The 18,539-nt window shown below is 37.6% G+C and overlaps 2 protein-coding genes, 1 non-coding gene and 2 pseudogenes across 3 annotated transcripts; 4 read left to right on the plus strand and 1 right to left on the minus strand.

Annotated features, from left to right (window-relative positions):
* Window positions 1–5,660: 5,660 nt before the first annotated feature.
* LOC121791789 lies at window positions 5,661–6,729 on the plus strand (annotated as a pseudogene).
* A 1,178-nt stretch (window positions 6,730–7,907) lies between these two features.
* LOC121791786 (glutathione S-transferase PARB-like) lies at window positions 7,908–8,906 on the plus strand. Its single transcript, XM_042189622.1, has 3 exons — window positions 7,908–8,126; window positions 8,211–8,259; window positions 8,335–8,906. Exons 1-3 carry the CDS (start codon window positions 7,980–7,982, stop codon window positions 8,769–8,771), a joined length of 633 nt encoding a protein of 210 aa, XP_042045556.1. The 5' UTR covers window positions 7,908–7,979; the 3' UTR covers window positions 8,772–8,906.
* Window positions 8,907–11,508: 2,602 nt separating this feature from the next.
* Window positions 11,509–12,840, plus strand: LOC121791787 (annotated as a pseudogene).
* A 652-nt stretch (window positions 12,841–13,492) lies between these two features.
* On the minus strand, window positions 13,493–13,563 carry TRNAG-CCC. Its single transcript has one exon. It is a non-coding gene; the product is annotated as a tRNA-Gly (tRNA).
* A 4,200-nt stretch (window positions 13,564–17,763) lies between these two features.
* On the plus strand, window positions 17,764–18,224 carry LOC121791788 (rapid alkalinization factor-like). The gene has a single exon (XM_042189623.1). The coding sequence runs from the start codon at window positions 17,764–17,766 to the stop codon at window positions 18,112–18,114; it is 351 nt and encodes a 116-aa protein (XP_042045557.1). The 3' UTR covers window positions 18,115–18,224.
* Window positions 18,225–18,539: the final 315 nt, after the last annotated feature.

Here is an 18,539-nt window from a genome sequence, read left to right on the forward strand (position 1 = left end):
CAAATAAAGATTGGCCACTACACCAATTCGATCTAACGAACGCCTTTCTTCATGGTGAGCTAAAAAAGGAAGAAGAGGTGTATATGGAAGCCCCTCCAGGGTTCGCAGCAGACTTCAAGATGGGGGAAGGATGTAGGCTAAGGAAAACTTTGTATGGGTTGAAGTAGTCCCCAAGAGTATGGTTTAGGAAGTTCGTCGGGACAATGATTAGCTATGGATACAAACAAAGCAACTCTGACCATACTTTGTTTCTGAAAAAGAGAGGAGATAAAATCATTTGCTTAATCATATATGTCGATGACATGATTATCACAGGTGACGACTTGGAAGAAATTGAGAACTTGAAGAAGAATCTGTTTTAGGAGTTTGAGATGAAGGACTCAGGGGATCTCAAATTCTTTCTTGGGATCGAGGTGTTGAGATCACAGAGAGGAATCTTTTTGAGAGAAAGGAAATATATTCTGGACATCCTGGCAGAAACAGGGCTCCTAGAGTGTAAACCGGCCGATACACCCATAGCAGTTAATCATGGATTGCAGATTGATGATAAAGCAGAGTTGACCGATCGAGGGCGATATCAGCGACTAGTTGGGAAGCTCATCTACTTATCGCACACCAGGCCAGACATTGCCTACGCCGTAGGGGTCGTGAGTCAGTTCATGCATAAACCACAGACGGATCACATGGAGGCAGCGCTCAGAATTTATCGATATCTGAAGGGGACAACGGGACATCGAGTGCTATTCTCTAGAAATGGGAACCTTGAGATTCATGGATACACGGATGCTGATTGGGTCGGGAATCCGAACGATAGGAGATCTATTGCGGGGTATTTTACCTTTGTTGGAGGTAATTGGCGACGTGGAGAAGTAAAAAACAGAAAGTGGTAGCTCTTTCAAGTGCCGAGGCAGAGTTTCGCGATATCAAAAGTGGACTAACTGAGATAATGTGGCTAAGGAGGCTGATGAAGGGACTTGGTCTCTCTCCAAGAAAGAAGTGCCGGCTATACTGTGATAACAAGGCCGCCATAAGTATTTCAGAAAACCCAGTTCAACACGATCGGACCAAACATGTCGAGGTGGACAAGCACTTCATCAAAGAAAACATTGAAAGGGGAATTGTTGAGCTACCATTTGTTCGCTCAGAAGATCAGCTTGCCGACATATTGACGAAGGCAGTAAACACGAGAGTCTTTGGAGATGCTCTATGCAAATTGAGTATTGGAGACCCCACCACTCAATTTGAGGGGGAGTGTTAGAAAAGGAAATATGTCAATTAGAATCAATTGTGTGATGAGGAAAGATTGCAATTAGAATCAATTACACAAATTAGGAGATTGATAGAATACTGTATAATCAATGTCTTACCATGTACATTATCTCCTAAACCTTATTTAAAGGGTGCCCTACTGTATAGAGAAATCATCTCATTCAATACAAATCATAGTGTTTTCTTCTCCCTAATATGTCGATCATACCATTCAACACGAGTGACCGGGAGTATTGGCTCCACAGAGGTGGGCGTTCTTATTGATACCGGGAGCACACATGACTTCCTCCATCCGCGCATCGCGGAACGCTTACAGTAATCCCTGATGCCGATTCGGCCTTTTCGTGTATATGTCGGGAATGGGGCTTCCATTTTGTGTTCGCATGTTTCCCGCCGTACGAAGCTGACTCTGTAGGGCGAACAATTCTTGATCGACTTGCATATTTTGGATGTTCACGGTTCAGACGTTATTCTAGGGATGGATTGGTTGGAGTTGCTGGGCAAGGTTTCCGCGGATTTTGTGGGTAAGACGTTGGAGTTCTGTCAGGGTGATCGGACGATTTTGTTGACAGGAGATCCGCAGGGCCGAAGGAACTTTCCTTACATTCTCTGATGTTGTTGGTGTCTTATTCCCCGACGCAGGAGTTCTATGAGATTGTGCCCTTGGAGTCGGAGGGGGCTCAGGCACTCTTTTGGCTGCCGAAGCGTCCTTTCCAGAGGATCTGCCACTGGAAATCTGGACCGTTCTGGAGTCACATCAGCAGGTTTTTGCCGTCCTAGTCGGGATGCCTCCTAAACGAGTGTTTGATCATCAGATTCACTTGTTGCCGAACACGAAGCCGGTCAACATGCGTCCATACCGTTACCCATATTTTCAGAAAAATGAGATTGAGCGGCAGGTGCAAGACATGTTGGAGCAGAGGATCATTCAGAGGAGTCAGAGCCCTTTTTCGTCGCCCGTCTTGTTGATTCGGAAGAAGGATGGGTCCTACAGGTTTTGTATCGATTATCGGGCGTTGAACTTGGCAACTGTGCCGGATCACTTTCCGATTCCTACAGCAGATGAATTATTTGATGAGCTGGGATCGGCCAAGTTCTTCACCAAGTTGGATCTACGCTCTGGCTACCACCAAATTCGGATGCACGAGACTGATATTTTTAAGACGGCCTTCCGCACACATGACGGCCACTTTGAGTTCCTGGTCATGCCGTTCGGCCTGACTAACGCACGCGGACAAGGGAACTTCGCTGATCTCGGAGGATCCGAAAAAGATGGCAATAATTGGAGTTTGGCTGGAAGTGGAAGCTCAGAAATTCAATGTGGCCGCCCAGCCACTGAGCTACGAGCTTTATTTGAAGCCGATCATGGGACGGACCACGGACGACGCCGTGGTTGAAGAGAGGCAAGCCGAGTTGGCTGCGGTTCTCGACATTTACGAGGCCCGTTTGGGGAAATCAAGGTATTTGGGTGGCGAGACTTCTCATTGGCCGCCTGGGCCGCCGCTCTCTTGGCCCGGCCCGCTTCGCAGAAGATTAATGCGGCTTAGTAGCTCCATCCTTTATCTGTCGTTGTTGCATAAAAAAGAGCTCTTCATCATGCTCAAACCAAACCTCTATTTCTAGCTACTTACTTTAAATAATTTTAGCGTATGATAGTAAGAAAAATTATTGCATTTTATTCTAATTATTTTGCTTATATTGTGGTCGAGATAATAAAATACTAGTAAAATTGGACATGATAGAAGAGAAGTGAAAATTTTAGAAGCACAGTTGAGATCCAAAATCTACAAGGTCAAAATAGTAGTAAGATCAATTAATTAACTTTTAAGTCATGGTAGCTAAAGTTTTGGATCTTGGTAGAACAGACAAAAATCACCAAAAATTAGCTCGATGGTACTATCATACTTAATTCTTGTCAATTGAATTATTATTTTAGCACTTAGCTGTAGTTTAGGGTAGTATGCATATTAATTAAACTAACTCGTGATTGGTGTTAAATTGCTAGCTATTAACCTATTTTACTTCTAGTCAACTTGAAAACATATTAACAATTAAGCCTATTTAAGTAAGCGTGGTTGCATTTTTTTTTCTAATTGACTCTTCATACTTTTAACATACTACTACAACTTGTAAAAAAAAAGTTTGACTAAAATTCAACAAAAAATTTTTTTTTTTATTTGTTGTAACTGCTAGTCAAACTCATCCTCCACAATGTGGTGGTATGATCATATGAATCTTATCCCTTTCTTGAGATGCATCTTGTTTGTGTGGAACTGTGGATGTTGTTGATTGCGGTGCATAATTTTTGGACCACACCTGGAATTGTCTATTTCAATTTTATTGTAGGGCACAAGTTGATTGTATAGGAACCTTCTGGAGAAGATTATTGAAAACGTGAGAAAACGAAGGCTTATGGCCGTTCACCAGATGTAACCTCCAAATATTTTGAGAAATAGTACTACATCAACAAAGGCGTTTTATTTATTTTTAAATATTTTTGATAATTAAGTTAATCCCAAACAAATACATATATATAATGTTTCCGGAATATGTACAATATCGATCAAATCTAGTTGTCATATTCAAGTTATTCAGTTAATATCACGATAATTACAAAAAATTGTCATGTATTCCCTATAATCTATTAAAATTGGAACGTTTTTATTTTTGGGTTATCCCATTAAAAATAAAATGTCAACATCACCGCTACTTTTTCTTTTCACTTATTTTGCTCTCTTTTCATTAATTTACAAAACAACAATGTATGAAATCTCGTGTCGGAAACCAACTGTTTCATCAATAATATTTTTTAATGTGTTAGAATCAAAATAAATATATAAAAATAAAACGAACAACACTAATTGTGCCTTAAACGAGCGTGGTGCTCACGTATGGTGCTCATATAAGGCATGTAGCATATAATTTCCCTGGTGTAATATAATGCAATGTAAAGTTCAAGAACAATATTGAACCAAAAGTAAATTTTTAGAAAAATTTCAACCACGTGTTACAATACTATGTTAACCAAGAAAAATAATCTATACACGTATTAAATTTCATGTGGAATGTGAGTTTAAAAATCATTAGAATTGTAGTAAATTCTGAAATTTAGTCTCATAAAATGTCTTGCAAAGACCTTAAATTATTTGGCTGACAAATTTAATCTCATTAAATTGTTTTGGAATATGCGTATCTAATTGGTGATTCAAAAAGAGAGGTGCTGTGAAATTATTCGGTTGAAACATATAGTAATAGTAGTACTACTATAACGTGTAGTGCTCACAACTATTGGCTCCACTGCCGGTTGTCCAAATATAAATATACAACACTAAAGATGTTTTGAGATAATCAATTAAATAATCATATATGGATCATAGTTTATTCGATTTAAGCGGAGCTTAGTAATTCCCTCTTCCATTTCTGTGTAGATAATATTTTTTCCGTTTCTTAAAATAGAAAATGACACGAGTTTTAATGAAAAATTGGTAAAATAAGAAAAGTAGATAGTGTAAAAAAAAAAGAGAAAAAATAGTTAAATTAGTGTTAGAGCATCTCTAAAGGAAAAAGGTAAATGAAAAGGCAAGGTTATGTAACTACTATATTTACCATTTTTCCATGAAAAATCATTCTCCAAGGGAAGAGGTATGTGAGAAGGTATTATACATTTTCTCATTTTGAAGAGGTATCTTTACCTCTCCATCAATGGAGAAGTAAAATCTTATAACTACCATATTTGTCTTATTTTCATGAAAAATCATTCTCCAAGGGAGAATGTATTTGAGAATGTATTACACTTTATGTTTTTTAATGTATTTTGTACTATTATTTTTTTTAATGATTTACCTTTCTGTACTTTTTTCCTTTGGAATTGATTACCGTACTACTTTTTTTGAAAGGTATATTTTACTTTTTGATAAGGTAAACTGATGATATACCTCTTTTACTTACATTTCCTTGTTGGAGATGCTTTTAGTGGACGGTGGAGTTCATTTCTTATAATAAATAGTGTATATTTTTAGATAACAGATAAAAAGAGAAAAAAATTTATTTTTAGGAGACATGAATTCTAATAAATACTTTCTAATATTCAATCTTGTTTATTACTTACCAGAAAGTTCCTTACACTCTGATTCAATTTGAAAAGTCAACGTTTTAAGAAAGGTGTATGACATAAGCACTTATGCATTAGTAATCGTGGTCCACTTGTATACATATGACATATGCACATATGCATTTTTAGTTCACATGCGTGTATGACATGTACACATGTAATTTGTACATGTAAGAAAATTGATCTACTTTTTATAAAAATAAACAAGTTTTGGAACCTCCCACTTCCAAAATGAGTATAAATAACCGGTCCATATCTCCCACTGAAACCATCTCAGATTCTCAACACAATAGAGCAACTCATACATTCCTCCTCTCCTCCATTAATGACGATAAAAGTCCATGGCAGCGTGTTCTCGACTGCAACGTTGAGGGTTCGTGTTTGCCTGAATGAGAAATCTCTTGACTATGAGTTTATCCACGTCGACCTTCGCTCCGGCCATCACAAGCAGGATTCTTTTCTTTCCCTCAATGTAACTAACTCATCTTTTCTTCCCTTGGAGTTATGTGATTAAAAATGATCTAAAATGTGGTTTCTCATTAGTATGTTTTATTTATTTATCTTTTTTACCAAATTGTTCTACTCATATGTCTTCCAACATCAAATATAGCTAATTAACATCTCTCATCTTTTTCCTCTTTGTAGCCCTTCGGTCAAATCCCGGCCTTTCAAGATGGAGACCTCAACCTCTTCGGTAACCTCTCTCCGGATTAATTACACTATTAGTAGCATTGCCATGTGTGTGACTGGGTTTGTCGATGTATACCTGAACTCACGTTAGTATGATATTGTTTGCTCTGGTCTAAGCCCTCATAATTTTGTTGGTGAAACACTTTCCAAAAAGGACTTTTCGAATTCTGTGATGTAGGATGGTTTGAACCCGTTTATATAACTAGTTTTTATGCAGAATCAAGGGCAATCACTCGGTACATCGCGCATTCATACGCTGGGAAAGGCGCTCCACTAGTATCTTCGGATGCAAAAGAAGGCGGCGGTGGAGGGCGTTTGGGCGGAGGTGGAGGCTCAGAGGTACGAGCCTCCAGCGGCGAAGCTGACGTGGGAGCTGGGAATCAAGCCCATTTGGAATGGCAACAGATGAATGTTGTGGTCAAGGCTCAAGAGACCGAGCTGGAGAAGGTTCTTGACGTGTACGAGCCCCGCCTCCGCACTCCAAATACTTGGCGGCGACCGCCCCTTCTCTCTGGCGGACCTCCACCACCTCCCCACCTTGAAATATCTTATGGCCTCGCCGGTGAAGGCGGTTTTTCGAGCCCGCCCTCACGTGGCTGCCTTGGGTGGCCGAAATCATGGCTAGGCCATCCTGGCAGAAGGTTCTAGCTGAGTGCTGAGCTTTGCTAAGTGTTTTTATATCATCACCTTTCCTATTTCATGATTTCTTTCAAGTTTCAACTATAAATTCCCTACACCATTTGTCACGTGAAATAGTCAAGTTGCAGTATTAGTGCTCCAACTTCAAAATCTGCCTTGTTTCATTTTACCCTACTCATTTTCCTTCACTGTATTTGGATATTCACGCATTAGTAATAATAAAATAATATTATTACACTGTCATTAAATTTATATTCATTTGACTATAAAAAAACAATGATAAAGTTTGATTTTTTAACCCGATCTGAGCGCACATATATTTTGAAGGAATAAAATTTCATATTCAAATTTCAGTGTTCACTAGTAAAATACTCCCACCAAATTAAACAAACTCTATTTTATTCTGAAACGAAAATAAAGTTTTTATCAGTTAAAGTTGCAATCACTCACCTAACAACGTATTTTTTTACTTGTGTCATGAAATAACAACTATCGTTTGACTAAAATACTTTTTATTAAATTGCAAGTATACTTCGTTTGCTTCTGTCAATGAGCCCAAAGTCATTGATTTAATTGTTTGAACTATTTCGATCATTAAATTGAATGACATACGAACTCGACGCCCAGCAGAATTCGAAGCGAAAATTGAGTTAGCAAGTTAATAATGGGAAAAGAGAATATTGCCAACAGTAATTTTGGTTCTAAATTTAAATTCTGTACTATTAGAATAGTATTAATTTTAGGATTACATAATTTTAGTATAATAAACTTGTTATATCACAACTAATACTAATATTTGGGGAAATTGAAATTTCCATTTCCAGTTTATATATATAAGCTGGAGATTGGATTCTGAAAACTAGTAAGTCCAATTAGAAAATAGATGTATACATAATGAGACGAGGACGAGCTATATCCAATTCCGAATATCGCTTTCGTACTAGAAAGACCTATCCCAAAATATGATGCATTTATTTTGTGACCAAATTGCCTAATTTTCCACTACCGACATTACAATAATTTCTTAACCTCACCTTCACTTGATTGAGACTTTAATAATCTCTTGTGGTCTTTTTTTTCATAATCTCTTATGGTCTTTTTAAACTGCAATGTGTCAGAAATAAATAAATAAAAACTAATACTGACTAATGGAAATGAATAATTGAGAGATCCAACAATTATCTATATATATTATGCACCACTGAACTCATCTTCCACAAGTAATCATCTCTATCACTCATCACTTCATTGCAGAATTCGTTGAAGAGCAATGGCGATCAAGGTCCACGGATCCCCTGTTTCTCCAGCAGCAAAGAGAGTTCTTCTTTGCTTAGCCGAGAAACAACTAGATTACGAATTCGTGCTGGTCGATTTAGCCACCGGCCAGCACAAGAAGGAGCCCTTCCTCTCTCTCAACGTAATCTCACCTCTCTCTCTTTAGATCTATTCTTCAATTGCTTTCTTCGTTTCAATCTGATCACAATTGTTTTCTTCGTTCCAGCCATTCGGTCAGGTACCAGGCTTCGAAGACGGCGATCTCAAACTCTTCGGTAAAATAATGGAAGATTCTAGATTAATTCAATTTTTTTGTTCTAATTAATCTAATTGTTTAATCAAAACTTTAGAATCTCGGGCGATTACGAGATACATCGCGCACGCGTACGCGGACAAGGGGACGCCGCTGATCTCTGAGGATCCGAAGAAGATGGCGATCATCGGAGTGTGGCTGGAGGTGGAGTCGCAGAGATTCGACGCGGCGGGGCAGAAGCTGAGCTTCGAGATTCTGGTGAAGCCGATGAAGGGGCTGACGACCGACGACGCCGCCGTGGAGCAGCTGCAGGGGCAGTTGGCTGCGGTTCTCGACGTCTACGAGGCTAGATTGGGGAAGTCAAAGTATTTGGGCGGCGATGAGTTCTCGTTGGCGGATCTGCACCACGTTCCGATCATCGCTAATTTGTTGAAGACGAAGGTGAAAGCGGTGTTCGACGCGCGGCCCGCCGTCTCGGCCTGGGCCGCCGCACTCCTGGCCCGCCCCGCTTGGCTCAAAATTAACGCAGCTTAGGCGATCTTAATTGTCTTTTGTTTGTGGAATTTCGCATTAGTTGGTTTGTATTTACCATTTTCTGAATAAATATACAATTTCGTATTGGTTATATCAATATGAAATTTCGAAATTTGAAATTCGCATTTTTAGTAATTACTAGTAGATGTATTTGCAGATTATAATCATTGATTCAAACATCTACAAGATAATCTGCAATTGCAACATCATGTTTATTGCGTACCCAAAATGTTATTGAGAAAATCGTTGTAAATAATATTGACAAAAAGTTCAATGTACCTCATTCAGTCTATAAAAATGTGCAACAACTGCATATTAGATGCTCAAAAAAGTCAATAATTTATTAAAATATACTCCTTATTAGTGATTTTAACTATTTAAATGTTACTAGTATATACACAAACTTATACACAATTTTTTTCCTAACAAACCTAAAGTTCGTATCTAAAAGCATACACTTTTACTCAGTGGCGGATCTAGGGGGGGCAGGAGGGGGCGGTCGCCCCCTCCGTGCGACTATTTTTCCCTTATCGGGATGTAAATTTACCATGTCCGCCCTCTCCGTTTGCCTCCGGCGTCACCCCGAACAATAAAAAAAATAGTCATGTCCGCACTAAACCAAGCTAATACTATATATTCCGCCCCCTCCATTTCCGGATCCTGGATCCGCCACTGCTTTTACTAAAGGTTTAATTGCCTAATGAATGATCTAATATGGGGTTTTCTTGTTAATGACATGGTCCACAACTTTCAACAACCCTTTGAATAGGTTAGTAAATTTCCATAAACCCATACGAGATTTCCACATTTTAGGATTCATTATAATCAGTAAAATGTTTTATAATATTGTTATATAACTTAAATATATATGCACAAAGCAATGTGCAATATGTTATAGGAAAAGTACATGAATAAGCTTTTAAAGTTCATTAATACCCTGGTTAGGCGTAATTTAGTTTAAAAGATTTAATCGTGTAATTGGAAGCTACTAGAGAGTAGAGCCCAGTGGAGCTTACTTTAGAGCATCTCCAGTGGGCGGACATCCCACTCGGACATCCACTAGAACATCCCAAAAACACATCCTGCCACGTCACTAGGACATCCCACCCCACTGCCACATCACTAGGATATCCCCTGCATATCCGCCCTTCCCATCGCCCTTCCCACTAGGACATCCCGCAATTAAAAAAATCACAATAATTTAATTTGTAGAAATGAAATTTGTAGTAAAAGAAGAGAGAAACTTGTTAACACAAGTGGTGCAAATGAAATGAAGTTCAACGAGCCGTATATATAGAATTTAAAAAAAAAAAATCAAATATCGGACGTCCGACCGGGACGTCCGACCTTCGCCACAGTGGCGCCCGTCCACCCGCTCGTCCCCGGGACGTCCGAGGACACCCGACGTCCTCACGGGACGTTCGTATCCGACCTCCGACCTCCCAACGGCGGACGTCCCGTCGCCCTTCCCGGTGTCCGACCGGACGTCCTACCGGAGGGGCGCCATAGGAGATGCTCTTAAATATTCACGCCAAACAAACCCATAACTCACCTACCACGTAGCTACCTACCCAATTACTTTAATTTCGAATTACTCGAATTCTTTAATTTTGAATGACATGTGCAGTCACGTAAGACTCCCTACTAAGAGATTATCAACATCATAGATGGTGGAAAATATGGTAAATACCTCCTCCCTCCGTCCCTAAATAAGAATCACTAATTTCAATTTTAGATCGTCCCCCATTAAGAGTCACTCTTCATTTTTACCATAAATGGTAGTAGGTCTCACATTCCACTAACTCAATCTACTCACATTTTATTATAAAACCAATATAAAAATATGAGTCTCACATTTCACTAACTTTTTCAACCAACTTTTCTCTATATTTCTTAAAACTCGTGCCCGGTCAAAGAGCGACTCCTATTAGGGGACGGAGGGAGTAGTATTTAAGTTGTGTAGCATGAGTATTTAATTTGAATAAAAATATACTTCCTCAGTCCAAATTAGTCGAGTCATATTCCTTTTTAGTTTGTTCAAAGTAGTTGATCAATTACATGAGTATCATTTCATTTTTTTATTAAAAATTCTCCCTCTTATTTAATTATCATTTTTTCTCTCTTACTTTACTTTCTTTACTTTAATCTTTAATAAATTTATTTCTTATTAAATCTCATATAAAAAAATTGACCAATTACTTGAGGACGGAGGAAGTAATAATTATTACTACCTCCGTCCCTGAAAATTCGTCCCAGTTTTCCATTTTCGTCCGTCCCCCAAAATTTGTCCCATTTCACTTTTACCATTTTTGGTAGTGGGTCCCATATTCCACCAACTCATTCCTACTCACATTTTATTATAAAACTAATATATAAAAGTAGGTCCCACAATCCACTAACTTTTTCAACTCACTTTCCATTATATTTCTTAAAACCCGTGCCCGGTCAAACTGGGACGAATTTTGGGGGACGGAGGTAGTAAGTAATAATTATTGTACCTCGAAGTTACTTACATAAATAAGAAAGAAATAAAATCTGGGAAGAATCAACGTGGAGATCCACATTTTCGATTCGCTCATCAAATATATCCACCACCGACGAAGCTGTTAAATTTCCCAATTCCAACTGAAAAGTCAACTTATTCAGAAAAAATTGGATGCCATGTGAGCTTTTATGTATGTATGTATGACGTATGCACGTGTAATTTTCGTACTCGTATAATATTGGGTAATGAAAATTGAAGGTCCATACTAGGAGTACCACAACAGATTAGTACTTCATATAAATAGCTAAACCACGCATAACATCTCCAATAAGGCAACAACTAACTAAGAGTTTCACCGATCATTCCCCGAGTTTATTTCCAAATTAATCTTCTTCTTCAATGACGACGATCAAGGTCCACGGCAGCTTCTTCTCAACTGCAACATTGAGGGTTCTTGCTTCCCTTAACGAGAAATCGCTCGACTATGAGTTTGTCCCCGTCGACATGCGCTCCGGTGAGCACAAGAAGGATCCCTTTCTTTCTCTCAATGTAAGCCCATTTTTTCACGGAAATATTGTGCACTCATGTCACACACAATATGAAATTTTCTAATTACATAGATCTCTCTGTTTTTGGTCCATGCAACCGTTCGGTTGCCTTTGAAGATGGAGACCTCAACCTATTCGGTAAACTCTCTCTTTGAATTAATTACACGTTTAACTGTGCTACCAATACTAAATGACTGTGGAGCCTAGATATTATCTTGATTTAGTCTTGTAGTGTAAAAATTGGTTGTTAATTGTTATACTAAAGTAATTATGCTATCAAATGACCGTTGAGTCTAGATAACTCTTCTCTCTTGGATCTATCAATCGGTCCTACCAATATGTTTATACAACTAGTTTTTATGCAGAATCGAGGGCTATCACTCGGTACATCGCACATTCATACGCCGGAGAAGGCATTCCATTAGTATCCTCGGATACAAAGAAGGCGGCGGTGGAGGACGTTTGAGGCTCAGAGGTACGAGCCTCCAGCGGCGAAGCTGACGTGGGAGCTGGGAATCAAGCCCGTGTTGGGAATGGCAACAGATGATGATGTTGTCAAGGCTCAAGTGGCCGAGCTGGCTAAGGTTATTGACGTGTACGAGCCCCGCCTCGCCCACTCCAAATACTTGGGCGGCGACGCCTTCTCTCTGGCAGACCTCCACCACCTCCCCACCTTGAAGTATCTCATGGCCTCGCCGGTGAAGGCGGTTTTTGAGGCCCGCCCCCACGTGGCTGCTTGGGTGGCGGATATCATGGCTAGGCCATCTTGGCAGAAGGTTTTGGCTTGCTAGTGTGATTCTACTGTTGGATTTTAATACTATGTCTTAAAGATGGTAAATGAGAGAGGTAGAGAAAGATTGGATAGACATTTGTAAACATAAAGTGCATAGAGAAAATATTTCTTATGTATTTGTTGTTGTCTTTGAACTACTCATCACCCTAGTATTTATAGGGATTTTGAGACTTCTCAACTACACAATTAATGAGACTCGGAACTCTACTTTACTAGGAACTATACAGCCTTGAATGTACTCTAGGAACTTCCACTATAATAAATAGTGGGCGGCCACTTATGTCTTGTATTTCCAACACTATGTAATTTCATGCTTCTTTCCCACTCTGTATTTCAATATGGATGTTTGGTGTTAGAGACTTTATTTTACTCTTGTTTAGGAAATGCTCTTTACTTCCGAAGTTGTTCAAATGGTTAAGTTATGTTATAAATTTTAGAAGAATTTATATTTAGATGGGCATGAGAGGAGCCTAGGCTGGCTGAGGGGAACTGGACAAGAGCAAGGTTTGAGATAGCCCAGAATAATTCAGTGTTTTTGTAGGAGATATGAATCAAGCAACATCAGCTTAAATGATACTCCTCCTAAGAGAGATCAAAAGGTTTGAGATATCATAAAATCCCAATCAATCAAAAATTGCTTGTCTTGAATCTGAATCGATTTCAACACTCTGTAATACTCCGAACTTGCAATGCAGAATCTAGGGACATATATCAATACATACCATATCAAATACATGGGACGAAGATGGGAGTGGGCTTTGTTTGGCCGTATTGAAACCCCTTCCTTCTTGCCTCCCTAACTGCCTCCTTCAGACATGTTTCCACAAGAAGAAGAAAAACAGAAAAAGAAAAGGGACTGACTATATTATTATACCAAAAATTAAAATAGAGAAATTGCGCATCCAGGGAATCGAACCCTGGTCAGTACCGTGGGAGGGTACTATGATACCACTACACCAGATGCGCTTTGTTGTTTGCTTCAGGCTACATATATTTCATATTGTATTCTTAGTTCATCGGTATTAAATGTTAACCCTTTAGGTGAGTTCGGTTTGCAAGATTATATTTCATAATTAAATATGTACTGTGTTTGGTTTATGAGATTCAATACCACAACTCAATCCTAGATGGAGTAGTATCTTGGTAGTACTATTTTATCTAGGAAACATCATCTTAGGGGGTGTTCAGTTTGCAAGATTGTATCTCAGATTAAATTTATAGTGTTTTGGTTCATCCGATTCAACCCCACAACTCAATCCTAGATGAATAATCATAGCATAATTAGTCATAGCTAACCCCCTATGACTAAAATAATCTTACAACTCAATCCTAAATTGTATCCTTGTATTATTTTATCTTGGAAACCGAACCCCACCTTAGTTTACTATCAAAGCAAAGGGCCATAAAAAGTTAAAAACGGATGACAGTCACAAAAAGCCTTGTTACTTGTGAGACTCCATATTTACTCAATATTTACTCTTCTACCATTAAAGATTATTAATTTTCATGATCATGTATTGAAATGTGGAGTAATATACCAAGAAATAAGAAAAATTAGACTTGCTTAACAAATACCCTATATTATATACTGCCTTCCATTACAAATCTCAACTATTTCTCTCCAAATCCAGGAAAAAGAAACATAAAATGAAATCATAAATGACTTAGTATTAAATTACTATATAAGTGTAGAGTAGCATCTAATTCGACTTTTCATTTTATCACTCGTAGAGCACACCCACTAGTGAAATTAGTCTCAATATTCGGATGGGTTCAAATGTCTTCAATTTATTCTTTCATTTTATATCCCAACGTGAAAGAGAGAATATGCTCTCTTTTACATATCTGATAACAAAAGAGCATTAATCTTTGGATATTTTATTTTGATGCCTTATCTGTTCCTACCAAATTGAGCTGTCGCACTCGCACAACTCACAAGCATCTAATTCCATTGCAATATGATTCCAATTTTATTTTTATTTTGCAGTTGGTATATATCTCGTGCTTATTTATGGTGATTTCCTAGTGATAACATTAATGAAATTTTAATATTTTTAGGATGGTAAATTGCAATTTTATATAGTTAATTAATCGATATTTTTTAATTACACACAAAAAATTTGTATAAGTTGTCATTAATTGAATTAAATACTATTCGGGTCTACTGGGACGTGACCTTTTAATTTAAGTACATTCGTTCATCAATAAAAAAATACTATCCGGATAACAATAAAGTAAGTACCCTCCTCGTATTCACTATTGCATGCCGATGATTAATTAACTTTGGAATATATCTTTGGCACTACTTATGCCACCAAGAGACAAGTGGAATATAACTACATAATCAACTCACAATAAGCAGATCAATAAGCCCATCACAATTTAGCAAAAGAATCTGCACTATTCCAATCACATATATAGCCACATATACATTATTCTCTTACCAAAAAATCTCCTATAAATTTGCTCTTTGAATGCAAATAGAGCTTCCAATAATACCTTAGGCAGCTGGCAGTGTTGAGTTTTAGAAGTTGAGCTAGGATGAAGGCTCAAAACTCGAGTGGAAAAAGCTCAATCTTTCAAGAATCGGGGCGACGTCGTTGGTGGGAGAAATTCAGACCCGACGATGGCGGTCGTCCGATGAATTCTATATCTAGGGAGATTGAGAGACGAAACAAACGACGTGGGATTGAAGATCCTATTAGAACCATAATGTTCTTGAGTTCTTGGAGCCATACTTAACCAAACTTCATTCCTTAATCCTTATGGTAATTAATATACTAGTTTGTCATCTGCTGCGCCGTGTCTATTTCCTTCCACGATGTGTAAAATATTGAAGTGTGATAGGAAAAATAAAAAGTATTATGTGTACATAATATATTATAACAAAAATGATGTAACGGTAAGGTTTGTATAATACACTATATGTTCATTTGTGTTGTATTCTATACATAGAAAAAAATTTATTCGATCTATACTATATAACTATACTAGTGGAGTAGTATTTATTGAAGTATTTCCGTTTAAGCTTCTTGTGGGGCTCCATTTCAATGGGCAGATCTTGGATCCAGAACGAAACTCCAATTAAAATGGGCTTGGTCCGGCCCATCAGGGATGTACAAATTTGTTTGTTTTCGAATCCGAGTAAATCCTGAATCCGAGTAAATCCTCTTAATTTATATTGCAAGGTGTCAATCATAAATTTTTTAAAATTATAATTTAGTTAATGGTAGTTTTTTTCATGCTCATATGATTGTCCTGCTACATATTTTAAAGATGGATGACATGAATAATCTCAAGTAAAGAAATGGTTGAAACAGTTTCATCATCTTGAACATTTTAACCACTCAAAAGGTAGCTATATAATTCTCTGTTTCTATCTCATTATAAGGGCAAGTGGGATGGTGAAAGAAGAGAAATTGGAGAAGATTGAGATTTGAGAGACATCATAATCGAAGGGGTTAGGTATTGAATTATTCAAGTGGTTTTGAGGGATCCAATTTGTCGAAAAGCGCTTCAACTCAAACAAATCGATACGTCACAATATTAGTACTATTCTAAGTCTTTATGGATTTTATATTAGCACCGTCTGCCGCCAATCATAATTTATTACCCATTTTCAACTTAATCTTTGTTGGTAGTTAGCTTAAATCTGCAATTATTTTATTAAACTAATCAAGATTAGGACAATTCAACTATGGATTATTGTTGGGCATATGCTGATTTGACTAAGTGCATAAGCATATACATCCCTTTTCAACATTTCCTATTCTAATCAACGGTTAGCTCACCAATACCACTACAACAGATTGCTTTATTTTTTTAAATTCATAGATGTTGGTAATGTGTATCTTGAAAGAGATTTATGTTTTTAATAAAGAGAATAACAAGAAAAAATACAACATAATACTCCCTTCGTTCCTTTATAGTTGAGTTGTTTTCCTATTTCGAGAACATTCCTTATAGTTGAGTTATTTCCACATATAGTACTTCCTCTGTCTCAACTAAGTTGATACAAAACTTTTAGGCACGGAGGTTAAGAAATAGTGTTAAAAAGTATGAGAAAGAAATAAAGTAGGAAAGATAAAGAGAGAGTAAAGTAGGTGATGAAATAAAATAAGAGTGATTAGATGTTTTGTTTTTTGTCAAAAAAAGAAATGACTCAACTTTGTTGGGCATCCAAAATAGGAATACGACTCAACTTAGTTGGGACGGAGGGAGTAACATTTTTCTCTTTCTTACTCTAGTGTCTCTTACTTTATTCTCTCTATTTTTATTCACTTTTTACTTTATTCTATTTACTTTTTTTCTCTCTTACTTTTTATTTATTTATTTATTTAACACATTCAACATCCACTTTTTAAACTCCGTGCTGAAAAGTTTCGCCTCAATTATGAGGGAACGGAGGGTGTATATATCAATCATCACTGACAACCAGATTTTGGAATCCTTTTTATTTTCATATGATCATCTTTGTCTTCATCCTCCTTTTGATTTGTCTATTCTTAATTAAGCAATTAAAGATCAGAAACAGCTTGCAGTATTACTTTGATTCGAATATTATATAGTGAAGACATATAGAAAAAAGGGGCAAAAGTAGCTCCACCAGTTTCTTTTTAGGTTGGTCGTTGATTTTTCTTTTATAGTAGTAATGCACATTGCATATATAATGTAAGGTTAAATTGCACACGTAGAGTTGCAAAATGTGATAAATAATAGTAACACTGCAAAGTCGCTCACAATGACACGATTAGAACTTTTATAAATAATAATATGCCGATTAGAATTAGTCAATAAAAGAATAAAAATCCTTCTTAGGTAAACTGTAACACGAACAGCTGTGTTTATTTCATTTAATTATTTATGAAAAACGTGTTTCCAACTACAAACACCTAGTCCACTTCGCGTAAAATAAAATATTGTTGATATAGCTAATAAATCATAAATGGACTTTAGTTTATTTATTTCCACCAAAAGGAAAATTCGAATAATATTATTTATTCACTAATACTACCAATTATATTATCGCATTCTTAATGAGAAAATAGTGGAGTGGCAATTTAGTAAATATGGACAATATTAAAACCAAATTGGTAAGCTCACAGCTACTTAAAAGAGGCTGGCAGCCCGCTCAGTTTGTATTTCCAAATTAAAGAAAGCACCGAAATGGCGAAAAATCACCTCTTCCGCCTCCTCATCACCGCCGCAGCAGTGGCCGCGTTCCTCCTCAGCACCGCTGAGGCAGGCGGCGAATTCAGCTGGATTCCGTCTAGCACTCCGTCTACCTGCCAGGGATCGATAGCGGAGTGCATGGCGGAGGGCGGCGGCGAGTTCGAGATGGATTCAGAGTCCAACCGGCGCATATTAGCCACCACCAAGTACATCAGCTACGGTGCGCTGCAGGCGAACAACGTGCCCTGCTCGCGCCGCGGCGCTTCCTACTACAACTGCCAGCCTGGCGCCGAGGCCAACCCCTACACTCGATCGTGCTCCGCCGCCACACAGTGCCGGAGTTAAGTTTTATTATTTTTATTTTTGCTCTCTCTGTTTCTCGCGTTTTTTGTTACATGTATGTTCATATACAAAGGTAAAGATTTGATGTAATAATCGATTTTTCGCATTTGAAAGATCTCTCTGTTATACTCTATGATTATCTCTTTCCGATTTCTAATTTTTTTTTTCGGTTTTCTTCTCCGTTCGTTTATGGTATGCTAACTTTGATTGAAATTGAGGAGTATTTGCGACAGACTGTTTGTTAGATTTTAGATATGTTTTAGTATTTATTTAATTTTGGCCAGGTTGTGTTGATTTTTCGAATTGTAAATTTCGTGATGATATATAGAAATTCGAGCATAGAACAAGATTTCATTTGATAATTTGCATCGCGAAAACCAAGAGATTAAACGAAGAGAAAAACTCGACGTTCGGGAATTAATTTTAAA

Source organism: Salvia splendens, unplaced genomic scaffold, assembly GCF_004379255.2.
Source record: "Salvia splendens isolate huo1 unplaced genomic scaffold, SspV2 ctg913, whole genome shotgun sequence".
NCBI lineage: Eukaryota > Viridiplantae > Streptophyta > Magnoliopsida > Lamiales > Lamiaceae > Salvia > Salvia splendens.